The sequence below is a fragment of the Parambassis ranga genome, chromosome 19, assembly GCF_900634625.1.
Source record: "Parambassis ranga chromosome 19, fParRan2.1, whole genome shotgun sequence".
Taxonomy (NCBI): Eukaryota; Metazoa; Chordata; class Actinopteri; family Ambassidae; genus Parambassis; species Parambassis ranga.
The window spans coordinates 9,064,356-9,079,025 of record NC_041039.1 but is presented as its reverse complement, the minus strand read 5'-3'; the positions used below and the strand labels follow the sequence as shown (position 1 = coordinate 9,079,025).

Here is a 14,670-nt window from a genome sequence, read left to right as displayed (position 1 = left end):
GCATCTTTCGAAGGCGATGTCTGGCCATTGCTGAGCGTCTATAGCACATCTCGCTGATGAGAAAAAGTGGTCTGACACCTTAGTTTAGACTTCTTTTCCATGAAAAACAGCCCATATACAGTCAGCTTCCAGCCATCACTCCCTTCATCCAAAACCTCTGCTATGATGATCCTCCTCCGTCTCCTTTTCACCCCGTCACACATCCCTCCTGTTGTTACATGACTGATTTCAGTGACGCTTTAACAGCCCACTCTATTAGATTTTTCTGAAAGGCTGGATAAATAAATACAGAAATACAGGAGCATGTGCACACCTCAGTGGAGCAGTCAAATCACAGCGTCACCTGCCTCAAAGAAGTGTCCCAAACTTCCAGGACTATTAGAAAAGACAAAAACAAAAACAAAAAAACAGAAGCAGAGAAAAAATGCTCAAAGAAACTGAGTAGGAAAATAAGTATCACATCAAATCCCTTCCCCAGGCCGAGACAAAAGCAGGGCCAGGCACTTAGACACTGTCGACTACACACACTTGGAAGACGGAGAAGAAGAAGAAAAAAAAAACATAACAACACACACATCAAAACCAGAGCCAAACAAATCCAAGAAAAGTTCAGATAGGTCTTCATTGGAACTGCCGAGAGGAACAAAATCAAATAAATTGGGGGGTTAGTCTCGTTCAGGCTGCCCCGACAAACCAGAAGATGCTGTTTAGAATATATGAGGAAGGTGACAAGAGGACGGCGCTAAATGACTCAGAAAGCAGAAACCCAGTGTTTACCCCAGCAAACTCCAAAGAAGAGCCCCCCTTTCCTGTTAGAACACAGGCAGGGACAGAAAAGTGAATTCAAGACAGCTTAAGTGCTCTCTGGAATCACTCAGCATTCCACCGTCTTCAACACACACACACACACTCACAGAGCTGAAATTTGACTGCGACAGTGTATTCATCCATAACTGTAAATTGTTCTTTGGAGAATTTGGCGGGTTTCATACCCCCTCCTCCCTCAATCTTTCCCCACTATAGTCCCCATCTTCTCTCCCTTTCCAAAAATCTGTCACATTCACATTCAATCACAAGCTGAATGTATTATATGTAAAGAACAGACATAAGTCATTATAAAACCTGAGACATCCATGAGGCAGCTTATAAAGAAGGATGCAGCAACCGCTTGTTTGGGATTATTGATCGCTGTTCTGACTGAGGCTTCCAGTAATGGTTGAACTCTTAGATGATTGTCTCACTTAATTTAGGCTTAGTACTATCTGGTGGCTCATAGATGATGGGTATCAGTGCTGGTAATAAAGAGTTTCAATGTATGGTAGAGGGAAAAAAAGTCTTTTAGGGAGAAGTGATTGATAAGTCTGTGGCCTAAGGTAGAAGGACATGCCTAACACCGCTCCCTGTGTCTGAAATGAACATTTATGGTATTTCTGTAAGCGTTGTTTTTGACGGTGATGATGCTCACCACTTAGAGATAAATAAATGATGTCCCTAAAATTAAACTCCAAAATGATATCCCTGATTTTAAACTCATCCCACAGTCAATCCCTCAGCATTGTTTCTCACCACAGTGTTTGTGACAGCTTCCTATATACAGAAAATGCCTGACTTTTCTTTGTTGTGATTAGTTGGCTCAAATACACACACACAAAAGCGTGCTCGTCTGAAAAGGGAGCTTTTCTGAAAGGTTGTCATTTTGAAAGAAGCACAATACTGCAAACACACGTTCACTAGTAATATATTTTCAGCCCACTTTTTTTCAGTGAATTCATGTGCCAGCCTACAGAACAGGCATGCAATGAAGTGTGCATGTCAGCGTCATAACAATCAAAAGGCAAAACTATTCTAAATTTTGCAGAACAACCCCTGGGATATTCACTAAATCACTTCACCCTGTTCTCAAAAGTTCACTTCCAAACTTCCTGGAAAAAGGAGCAGATATTTATGAGGAATAACAAAGAGGGTTAGTGAGAGTACAGAGTAATAACATTGTGTTTAATCCCACACAATTCTGCCAGAGTGAGAACAGCAAGCCAGCAGGGACAGCAAAAACAAATTAACACTCCAGCAGACGGACATGTGTTAGCAGAGCAGAAAAGCACAATTAAGTGCCAGGAGTTTGTCACAAATATGTTACAAACTACCAAATTTCATTCAGTGGCTAAAAAAATAAAAACTTTCAGCTGTGCCACTTTGTGGCACCCCTTCTCCTCCCCCTCCTCTTTGTGGCTCAGCTCAAACCTCAGCCCCTTCCATACTACTGCTGGGAAAAGAAAAGAAAATGAGGTCAAGGATCGCCTTACTCCAGCCTGCCTCCGTATGGTCACGCCCCCCTCCCCTCTACACCTTCCCCTACCAGCCCCTCTCACTTAAAACCTCATTCCATCACTGCAGCCAAATCTGCCTCATCCAGCCTCCCTCCTCCCGCCCCGTTACATTTCTTCCCTCCCCTCTTCCTCACTCCCACCCTTCCTGTGCCCTCAGCCCAGTGCTAATTGGTAAATCTGTTGAACCATGCCATCCCCAACAATGAGACACCTGGAGTTCTGTCAAAACAAGTTTCCCTGTGAAACAGCCTCCAGTGTTAATACAGTAGCGCAGGGAGCTGCTGCTGTCACTCATGAGACAAGCGAGGATAGTCCTATCGTCGAAAATGTGTCAAATTTGTGCCACAAATTAAGATTATCCTTACTTATCAATCCTAAACTTTGACCCTGCTTCTTAGTACAAATAAACTATGACAAATTTAGGATTACTGTATCTATTTCCTCCACACGGGGCAGCCTGCAAGTCTGATCTCGGGGTTAAATGGGTTCACACTATTGTATGCAAACACACAGGACTTGTAACATGGCCTGAGCCAGCTCTGACTACCTGTCATCTAAAACTCAAGTCACACCTAAAGGACACTAATACACACTAGTGCAGACACATGCAGAAAGACAGAGAGGCACACCCAATTGTTGATCCTGCCAGACCTTGTCAAACAAGTTCTAGCAAAGGCACTTGTATGAGAGAGAGAAGGAGGGGGAGCCATCAAGCTGACATGAGGAGAGGAATGTTAACCATGATATTAGAGGCTGTTTGCACAATCAGACATAATTTACCTTTTCTTTTTTTGATGGACTTGTGTTATTTACTAACAACAAAAGGCCCTCCAAAGTGTGCAAAATCAACAAGCAATTGATTAGTCAAACAATTCAAGTAGGCAATCCAGAGGGCCACAGTCGTCTCAGAGGAGATTAAGACTTCTCCTCTGGGCTTCGTAATGCCAGCCTCTTTCTTAGCTTCACAGTGCCTGACTGAAGCAAATCACAACAAGGCTTACTGATGTCCTCACCATGTCAGCTGTGCAATAAAAACACGATTTAACTTTACCTTAAGGCTCCACTTTTCTTTCATTTACAGCTTGGACTGTGATACTTGTTTGTGTTCATATCACTAGCCTCATAGTGCTGATAAGCAATGGGACAAAGATCTGTTTAATATACACTGTTGTGAGAATAATGTGTCAGGATGATCCAGAAACTGAGATCATATTACAAATAAAATAGACCTTAAAACACAGAAATGACCCAAAAACAGCTGAACAAGAAAACAATTTAACTACATCTGGAAGCTAGACAGTCGCTGTCTGGTGTGAAATGTGATGTAAGCGCTGTGGTTAGATGTATCAGGCATGTATCATCCAAAACAGCCCCTTTCCCACCACCTTAAGCACAAGAGCAACAAAGCAGCAGCACTGAATTAGCACAAAGCATAATACAGCATGATTATTATTATCATCATCACCAGGATTTTTCATTTTTTGCTTTAAGTAATCAATTATCAGGTGTTAATTTGTGTGTGGAATCAACCAAAATATGTATTTTTGATATTCAAAGGTCTCTCACCAAATGAAATTGGTGAAGGCTCAGATCTGACTGTCCGGGGAATTCCCAGCAGAAGGGCCCCTGAAAGGCAAAGATGGACGTTCCCAAGTCACACAATTATATCAGCTCTCCATCTCTCCGTTTATTCTCACACACACACACAGATCTGCATACACACACACACCAGCCGACCAGGTTTTATGCAAAAGGCAGCCTGTTCTCCCTGGAAATAATGCATCCCCTGGCTTTTTAGTTATTTAAACTTCTACCTCATCTCTGCTGGCTCAGCTTTCTCCAGGGTGCATGTTCGGCCCTATTATAAGTAATTTTACACAGAGAGAATGGGAGAACACTGGCTCTGCACCAACTTACATGGTTGTTGGTGCCGGCTGGCTGATTGTACGAGCAGTGTTTCACTTTGGTAGGATGTTTTATCTTTTACACACACACACACATACCTTCACAGCAGCAGTCAGCTGATCTGGGGATCCACTGTCACCACCAAAGTCTGGCACTGGCTTAAAACATTTGAGCATCTGATTTATGCCTTTTTGAGTGTTACGATTATTAAAATTGCAATTATCTGATTTTAAAAAGTTAGACAGGCGGCTGACTTGGAAGTCCCCAAAGCAGTCATTCTGATACGTTTACCACCTCATTGTATGCATTAATGTTAAAATTGTGTTATGAGAAGATTAGCAGATAGATGTTTTTTTCTACTGTCCCCATAAGTAAGAAATCAGATCTCAACTCTTTCTCAGGAGAATATCCAGGCCAGTAGGAGAAGAAGGAACTGGTGAAAGGGAGAAATATCGATTTCCTACAGAAGAAAGGACACACTAGTCCAGAACATGCAGAGAAAAGCAACAGGGCCTAAAAGCTACTGTGCAGATCGCTTTCTGTGCACTGAGATCAGTGGGTTCTATTTGTACTTGTGCTTGACCCCCAGGTCAACTAGATAACTTTTCATAACAGCTAGCTGGTTATTGGTGAAACACTTAAGATACAAATGTGTATTATCCTTTTAAATGTGTGTGTCCACACCAAGTCACACATTCCCTGGGGTGGCACAAGTTCACAGGGTTATTTAGCAGTCAAATACCACAGCGGGAAAAGAAGACAACAAATGCCCTAAAGCTATCAGCACATTGAGGAAAAAGACACTTTCAACAAACACAAATTCAGTGTACACTAAATAAAATAAAAATACATTATGTTTTCTGGCTGGTGCTTTAAAAATGTTTTGTTGAAAGTCAAAGGAGCCACTAGACTTTTCAGTCATTGTTGTGGTATTGTTGCTGACTAAGCTAACACTGAGTGGGATTGTCTGTGGGAACAAGCCACCGTCCAGACTGCTGGACAGATACAATGACGGAGGTGCTCTCATTTTCATTGTCACAGCTCCCGGGCCTGACGCCACGTCTCGACAGCCTCAGATTTTGTCCCAAGCTGATGATGTAAGCGTGACCCCCTAGAACAAACGTCTTGTCTGAAGGAGACAGCGAGACAGCATGCCTCTGTTTGATGGCTGGACCAGAGTGCCAAGAAAATCTGAGGGATACATCTTTTTATCATGGTATATGTAAATTAATTATCAGTATATAATGTGATACGGTATAATCAAATAAGAAATTATACTACCTTTTTTTGACCCAAAGAAGACTACAAATAATGAATGAATAACTGTGTGACATGAGATTTCTATTGCAGCAAAGGTTAAGGGTGGATGGAGGGATGCATGCACAGAAAGAAGACAAAAGGTTATTTGGAAAAGGGCTTAAAATGCAGAGGGAAAGAGCGGCTTAAGGTCGGCATAAGTCAGAATACAGAGAAGGCCTCCTAGGTAAAGCCTGTGGACAGTGTGTGGGTGGTGTCTGCTGACCATGGGGTCGCTCATTAACAGCAGAGAAGGCTAGGCCTCCCAGAGTTCTGCACAATTGTCTGGACAGCCCAGGTGCACGGTCCATTCAGACCACAGGAAGCCCCTTTTATCCCCAAACCTCCAAAATGGACAGAGAAGTGGTCAAGGAGGGTGAATGTGATCCTGTCTTTTTCTAACACTGACCTAGAGTAGCAATCGCATGTCTATGCAGTCCTTTGGACCATAGTAGGGATCCACAGAGTCATTGTGGTGTGTCTTTTCTGAATGCTTAGCTGAGACGGGTTTATTTTTTTCATAATATCAAAAACGTCAGCTTATTTTTACCCTCTTTCCAACACACATTCTTCACAGAAACAGGTGAATCTGAATGGGAGTAAAATGTTGAGCAGTTGTAAAGGCTCAGGTGGGAGGTCTTGCAAGCCGTAAAATGGCCAGATTCCATCACTTCCTCCACACTAATTACCATACACTCGGAGTGAGTGCCCTCCCTCACTTCATCCCTGAGCCCATGCTTCACTACCTTTGACACACACACACACACAATGACACATAGTGAGGCGCAGTTGGGAAATGGTTAACACTCCAGCCGTCCCCTGCTGCCAGTGAAAGCCTCACAAAACAATGGAGACATTGTTCAGCTGGGGCTAGACTCTAGACTCTGAGGCTGTATATGCACATGGATGTCAGAAAGCAGTCTGTTGTGAGTATACTCTTAACACGGCCATGCTTTTCCACACTTTTGTCCAGAAAGGTATGTTAAAAAATGTGATTCAGTTAGAATGACTTGTGCTGTCAATGCAGATGTGATGTCTAAAACTGAAACAGATGACCCTTAGGGGTAAATGATGTCATGGTAGCATAAACAGGAGCCTGCACAGACCTTTACTGTACTACTGTTGATGCTATCAACACATGCAGTCTAAGCAGTAGATTTACAAAACAATGTGGTTTGGTATGTTGTGTTGCTGGGTTAATGCAATTATTACTGTCTACATGCACATCTCCAAGCTACTTCCTGTATCTACAAATTAAAACATCACCACAAAGACAAAAGCAAGGCCTGTTTGTGATCTTTCCCTCGGGAGCTGCAGCATAAAAAGTGTTTCTTGGAGACTCTCTCTCAAAAAATACACATCAATAGGTAGATAAATATTGAATAACTTTCAGCCAATGGCATAAAAGTTCAGCAGCGGCAGGTTTTGAGGCTGCCTGCGGGGCGGTCAGGCACTTCAAAAAGGCCCTGCATGGCCCCCTTTGAGGGCATGGTAAACAGGGGCATACAGCGCGCCCTCAGAAAGACCGGCTTGCGTGAGGTCACTTCCTCTTTTCTCAGCTCATCCTCCAGCGTTCTACCTCAACAGAGCCTTCCAGAGAGAAATGAAACCATGTGTCTGCATCTCTGTCCCTGACCATCTCTCCTCTATACATTCCACCAAACTCAGAGGCTTTATCTACAGCCATCTATATCTTTCCTTCCATCTCCAACAGTCTTTCTATTGTTGTTTCAACGGTCTCTGGGTTACACAGGCTTCAGATCACTCTTATCTAGAAGACCAATCAACAGCTTCTTATCACTGCCAATGCAGCCGGCTAGTGCTCTTGGCAGGCAGAGGTCAAGGTGCTTGAATGTTTCTTTGCATTTGTAAACAAAAGGAAACTTACATTTACAGCCTAATCCATTGATAAAGAGGAACACATACAGGAACAATGCAGGTCTACATCTTGTAGTATGAAATAGAAAATAAATAAATAAACTTGACTGATTGAGTGACACCTGTGGGAGTCCACGTGGGGTTATCAGTGGAATTCACAATGCTGTAGACAGTAATCTGTCTTTTCTATATGTACGACAGCCAGTATGATGCAAACCTGGGAAACATTCGATCACACTTCCTTCTCAGTCAGAGGTGGATGCTGGAGCAGGATGGAAGGAGCGCCAACAATACAAGCTGCACTTCACATTCAATTTCATCACTTGCACTAACAGCCGGTTGTGTGCCTATGCAGCGATGCTGCAATGCTTCTGATCTTACCAGCCTGTGTACTCTATCAAACAGATCACACTAGGGTTGGGCAATATGACCACAAATATTACAATATATTCCCTCACATTGATCAGTGTCAGTACTAATCACAATGTGTGTTTAATACTGCTCCCACTGCTTTAGTTCTTCTCTCAGAACCCAAAGAAAGAAAGAAAAAAACAACAACATCAAATCCAAGTCCACTAACTGTGTAGAAGCACCTTTAGAATCTAAAGTTAACTTTTATTTTGGCCACATCAAGTGAGGTCTGGGCTTTACTCTGAGCTTCAGCCTCATCCAGCATGTTATCGCTCAGGATTGTGTCTTGCTTAGAAACCATAAAACTGCCATATGACTGAGGTGTCGAGATTCTGTTCCATCTGAATGGTCACTGTCCGCCTCTCCTCACCTTGATTTACATCTCACTAACCTCAACTCGTGTTTTCATCTGACTCAGTACAGTCACAACATTTTGTTGTTGTGTGATGTTTGTGCCTCAGAAATGTGCACGCTTATTTTTTCACATCAGACTGGTTGTCCATCTTTGTTGTTTCATGTTTGTTTCTGCCCCAAAGCCAGTCTTCTGATGAATAGTTAGCTGTTGCCTGTTTGCTGCCAAGCCTGTTAGTGTAACACACTTGACTGACTGCTGGAGTTGTAAACCAGCATCTGTATGTTGTAAAAAAACATGTTTGTATTTAGCACCCTATTCTTCGCTATTAAACACTCTAATATATATATTAACAGAAATGTGTGCATGATGTCACTAATATTTTCTAAAAAAAAAAAAAGTCAGAGATGTAACATTTTGCTCAAACTTCCCTGGCAGGTTGAAATAAAGTGAATGGTACAGCAGGAGTTTATAAGTGAGCTGGTAAATATTTACAGCCATATGACTCATTGCAGGATAAAACCTCAAGTATTTACCTGCAGCATTTGCTGCCTACGACCAGTTTAATGACTTCACAGGAGTTGGGATTCTTTGGCTCAGCGTCTCCTAAAATAACAGAGCAAGAAGAGGCCCCTGAACTCTTTGGTATAAAAATAACACTAGCATCGCAGAGGAAGATAAGGAGGGCCTTAGCTGTGCTTGTTTTGTTCAGAGCAACACTGTCACCGCTTGCGCTTTGTCTTAAACACAACTTTTGACAAGGTTTCTGTTTCAAATAAACAGCCTTGTCAACTCCTGCTATTTTAAGATGTGCTTAACTTAAATGGGCAAAATACCAAGGAGGCCGTGGTTAGCCAGCTTTTGAGTAACTGTTTGAGACGGTATTTATTACAGACCATAAAAGTAACTGAACTGATCAAATGTCAAATGTGACTCAGAGGGACACCGTGTCTTATTATCTGTGTGATAAAAATCATCACTACCTCCTCTGTGAGCTCCAGAGCCGTGGCGAAAACTAACGGTGTCGTTTCACAGAGTGCAAAAACGGGGGGAAAAAGGCCAAATGTGAAATATTAGCTCCAACACTAAACAATTTCCACTGGAGATTCAAACTTGGAAGGCTCTTCTGCTCTTCTGATGATGTGCTTTTTTAAAAAAAAAAAAAAATTATTTTCATAACAACATGTTGATGCACGAGTCCAAAACAAAAGTAACAACTGAGCCAATCCTGGCCCAGGGCATTAATGGTCACCTCGCTAATTCTGCTCTATCCCCACTCTCATTGATTTTCTTGGCTCGCTAACCCTTTGACCACATACGAACACCTCCCTATGTTCAACCTCTCCGCTGACCTCCTGAAAACTTTAAGCCTGTGGCTAACTGCTAAGTTCACATTCAACAGTTCATTCTAGAGCTGTTAGATATTGACATGCCTGGGGTGGATGCTCTGTTATTTGTATGTACTGCATATGCCCCTATGGCTGTCCAGCCAACTCTCCTGCCAGAGTACTCCTCCAACTCCATGGATAGGGTAATCAATGTTGAAGGAACGCCCACACTTCCCTCAAAGGCCGCGTGTTAGCAGGCCAGTATTAGCTTATTCCGATGCAAAAAAAAAGTTGTCAACGTGAGACCAGTTTTCCATAATCATTCAGCTAGCCTGCCCTGGTTATCATTTTCTCTAAGATTACAGGTGACAAGGCTGTTCAAAGAACCACCAGTGCTCCGATCACTCACAGACAAAAGCCCTTTTTTTCTGGGACCCACAAAACTGCCACTGTCAAAATGCCCACAAATGTGTGTTAGAGACTGGGTTTAAGGGTAAACACATATCCACTCAAAATGGATGAGAGAAGGAAATGCAGGGTGTTTCCGGGAAAGGAGCTGGTGAAAGAGAAAAAGTACCGAGCAGAGTATTACTTACAACGATGTGTGCCGGTGACGGGGACCTGGCATCTTTAAGTGCTTGTCTACTTTGAAGACCTCCTGGTTGAACATCTAGCAGGGGCCATTTCATCTGTAGGTACTGAATGGCAGAAAGGAAACAGAATGGAAAGAAAGAAACAAAACATGTTAACAATGCAGAAACCAAAAGGAACAAATAAAAAAATAAATAATAAAGACAAAAAAAGGGAGACGACATTTCTTGACAAGTGTATGGGTGTGGAAACTCAAAAACATGGAAAAGCAAATAAAGATCTTAAGGCGGATGGTAGAGGGGGTGAGGATGGCCTCGAGCATGCATCGGAGAGTCCAGCAGGAGTAAACACAGTAGTAGTGTATTATTGTTTCTCAAATATACAGCACAAAGTGTTCATAGGCAGAGATTTTTATGATATTTTTCCCCTAACTGTAAGTAGCATGATTGATTCTGAATTTCAATGAGTCACTTATTTGGAGAAGGGCTGATCCAGGTTGTACTGTACACAGATTAAAGCTTTAAGATGATCTAACGTCATAAATGTGGCTGTTGTCAGACTTTTTTCTTTATTGGAGCCCATAAAACAGACAAAGTGTGGCGTCTCACCACGCTCCTCTGAGGCTAAACCTCCTGACTGTGCCCATAAATGATTGACTTGGCCTCTATCAGAAGTCAGCCTGTCTGTCTTTCCCCCACCTTCTCACTCTCTCTCTCACACACATACACACACACAAATCCAGATAAGCAGAAACAAGGGTCATGAGAAACATCTGTCTGTGTAATAAACTGGGTGGAGGCCTTTTTTAATTTGATGACAATCGGATGTGTTGGACTACCTTGTACCTGTTCAAGCAGAAAGACATCTCGACCATCATACATTTGCTCATAATTCATTAAAGACATTGAATTTTTCGCACTGCCCTGTGTTGACTTTGCCAGAGTATGTCGTCTAAACTCTGCTTATCAATGTCACAGCCACCTAGTCTGAGGGAGAGAGGTCACAGCAGCTGTTTCAGCTGCGAGGTGAACGACCTAAACATTTTAAAGGAAGGGAAGCTGATGTGAACAGAGCGTAAAAACAATAACTTTTGGTTTCCTCAGTTTCCCTACATTGAAATATCATCTTCTATAACTTTATAAACAATCAGAGTTCACTGTAGAACTTGTACTGAAAGGTGCACATATTTCTAAATGCCAATTTGTAGCAGCAGAAAAAAAACAGATTAGTCTCAAGAAACAAAATAAGAGAACGGGAGCCATCACTGGTGCTGGCTAATTAGTGCAAAGGAGGGTATTGTAACCTTGGTGCCACAGACACTCATTAAAATTTGGTGAAGTAATTACACACCACCTTAAAAGATCTGTCAAGTGGATTTCAACTTGGAGCTGGGTCTATAATACCATTTGTACATAAACCTTTGACATGATCATAAAATGCAAACAGTGGATTGTCTTACTTCTCTCCCTACTGTCACCCATTCCCCCAATATAATACAGAGAGGCGCAAGCTGGTAGCATTATTGTGATGCAGCTTTAATTTCCTTGTACTGCCATCCTGCAAGGGTGACCGTTAGTTTGTATGCATGTCTCAGAGTGTGTGTGTGTGTGTGTGTGTCAGTGCTGGTCAGAGAGGGAGTGTGTCGCGACCCTTCCTGAGACTGTGTCTAAATCAGTGGTAATTAGTGAAGAGTTCACCGTGGGGTGCCTGCCAGTGATAGACGCTGGAGGGAGTTATTGACTCCATGTCCTCGGTTACAGCCCATGCAAGGAAAAAACTGTTTGCAGCCTGGTCTTTTTCCGCCGCTTATACTCATTTATGACCCAACGATGGCTATTACTGCTTAAAAAAAAAAAACTGGGTTTGTTTATGCTTGTTTGTATGTCCTACGAGTGGAAAAAGGAAAGGTTGTAAAAAACTCCAGAGTTGAGGTCTTGTGGGTTTGTATGGACCCCCCACACGGGGTATTAATTGCCATGAAGGGCACGAGAGGAGGAGAGTGGTGTTGTAACAGTAAAAGAGGAGTAGGAGGAGGAGGAGGAGGAGGAGGAGAGTGACTGGACTGCTGTCATCTATGAGGTAATTCAAGACAGCGTCCATTGGTGCCAGAGGGGCTAAAAGACGGGGCAGTGCTGGAGAAAGGGGAATTGTGAACCCAGTCATGGGAAAGTCCTGCCATCGCGTGTGCATGTGTACACATGCTCACACATGCAAATATTAAACACAGCTGCAGCCAGGAGAAAGGGGTCGAACGGGCAGACATTCTGAGGAGCTTGGTGACGAGCGTGAAGGTGACACCCCGAGTGTGGCAACGGGGATAGCAAGACACCAAAAGACTGAGAAGAGGGAGGGTGTTGGAGCGCATGCCCTGACAAGTGGCTCCACTTCAGCGCTGCTATTGCAAATGTTCTCACACACTAATCTCTGCTGCAGATTTTATAAGCATGCTGAGGAAAACAGAGCCTTGGTGAGTACCGGGCTTTTTACGACCACCCCCTTTCTTGGCCTCCTGCCTTGCTCTCCACCCGCCTGTCTGCCCTGCTAACGGACACACTGCCTGGGCTTGAGTAGGCCATGACCCCTGACCCCGCTCTGCTGCTCCAAGCCCCTCCCGTTTCCCCACTTCACGACCTGAAAACTCTCCTGCTATGAGGGGGCCCCCCGTGTAACTCAAGAGCCATTCCAATGTGACAAATTGCTCCGGAGTTCCAGGATAACTCTCTCTTCTCCTCTGTCTCTCCTGCCCCCGCTCCCACACATACACACACACTAACACTAACCAGCCCCCCCTCCACCCTTGACAGACCCCCACCCTGCAAGAGCCAGCCAGTGGTCGTGCTGCAGCTCTGGTTAGTGCGGCAGACAGCTTCTCCTTCTTCCCTCTCCCTTTCAGCCTTCCCAACCCACATGCCCCCTGCTCTCTTCCCCAACCCTGCACCCCTCCTTGCCTGGCCAGCCCCACAATGGGAGCTGAATGACTCAATTGTCTCTGATGAAGTGAAAGACAAGGGAGTCCTCTAAATTCTTACAGAGGGATGAACTCACTCTCGCTGTCCCGATTTTGCTGTCGTCTACTGGTTTCCCAAGCAAAAGGAGGGGACTGCCGATGGGAGTGTCAGGTTGCTTATAACCAGCTACAAGTTATTATTATTTTAATAAACCATTTAATCTATAAATTTTGCAAAGGGATTTCCCCAGTCTTAAAATATATGCACCAGTCCTGATTTAATATTGATTTTCTGATTAATTCTTTAATTTTTTGGTACCATCCTATGTTTAAGCAGATGCCCTTTAACAACACTGATCAGTGTAACAAGGTCCAGTATCTTATAAGCTACAGAGCGCTATCCACACCGTCAGCGCAGTGAAAACAAGCCAGGTCCCTGGTCCCGGTGCCACAGCTCAGGGCAGAGGGGGAAGCAGCCAAATAGAGGGACATCCTGAGCACTCACACTTCACCCTCACACATCCACACATCGGCTTCCACCACCGTTGTTACTAATTCAACAAGCTGGCACTGAAACAATTTGGCCTTAAACAGGCTTCTCTGGTACCAGTGCTCGACTGTGATCTTCCCAAAAATAAACCTATCAAACATTAACCAAACATCAATGTGTACTATTGACAAAGAAGCAGAGACATTCAGACCATGTTTTTTTAGTGTGACTGAGAGATATTGAAGGATTGTTGTGCTTTTTTCTCGTCAACAAGCTTCCCTCCCATCTGATGAGTTTATCCGGCGGCTGGAACAGCAGCCACCATGCAGCTTGTCCGTTTTGTTTTGGATTAAGAGCAAAGGGCTTGAGACCAATCAAACAAATAGAGCTCCTTATGTACCAATGTGGCTTCAAAACACGGGTCTACTTTCCAGCAGGGGACCATAGGACAAATGATAAGGACCAATAGGGGCTCCATCAAATATTTCAGCCATGTGAGCAATGTGACATCGGAGGGGGGACAGACACACAAAGACAGACAGACCACAGCTTGGGTTTAGAGTCAGCATATGGATGCTGGGTGTTGCTCTCGAGAGTCCAGCAGATCTTCAGGCCATCTGTGACCGCTTCATCTCACAGACATGACATAGCTCTACACAGGGTACGTATGCAGATAACCCATGTACATTCATTCACAGTGCCTCCCCTCCCTCCTTATTCCAGTCCTGACATACTGTACACGCTTAAGCCCTTATTCACACCTGAACAACAAGGCTCACCCATATTTGAACATCCCATGGTTGACTGGCCCCGGAGCTCCTCTGGGAGAGAGCATAGAGATGGGATTGACAGCTTGCAGATTACACCAATCAGACTGCAACTATAAAGAGCTTTATTTAAGTCTGAAATGATCAAGGCTAGTAAGAGGAGCCCATTCAAAGCTCTGCAAGTAAACTGCACAGAGCTTAAAAGATTAGTCCATCCAGTTTGACTACAATTTTATCCCTTTAAAAACGAGAGCTGAGCATATTGTCTTGATCTGTTGCGGATAATGCAGGCAGCCTTTGTCCTCACTCACAGGTGCAAGAGAAGAAGCAAGCGCATGCAAACACGCAATTTGTTAAGGAGGAGAAAGTAATTTTCTG

At 43.6% G+C, this 14,670-nt stretch overlaps 1 protein-coding gene across 30 annotated transcripts in view; it reads right to left on the bottom strand.

Annotated features, from left to right (window-relative positions):
* The window catches only part of tcf7l2 (transcription factor 7 like 2), an 80,362-nt gene that overhangs the window by 43,026 nt on the left and 22,666 nt on the right, over positions 1–14,670 (bottom strand). For 18 of the 30 annotated variants that reach the window (XM_028432025.1, XM_028432030.1, XM_028432021.1 and 15 more), the window contains exons 4-5: positions 10,094–10,195; positions 3,894–3,953 (exon numbers count right to left, since the gene is read on the bottom strand). In XM_028432025.1, coding sequence (XP_028287826.1) covers positions 3,894–3,953; positions 10,094–10,195 — 162 coding nt within the window. The remainder of the gene's footprint in view (positions 1–3,893; positions 3,954–10,093; positions 10,196–14,670) is intronic. The other 12 variants (XM_028432029.1, XM_028432017.1, XM_028432027.1 and 9 more) reach the window with 1 other exon arrangement.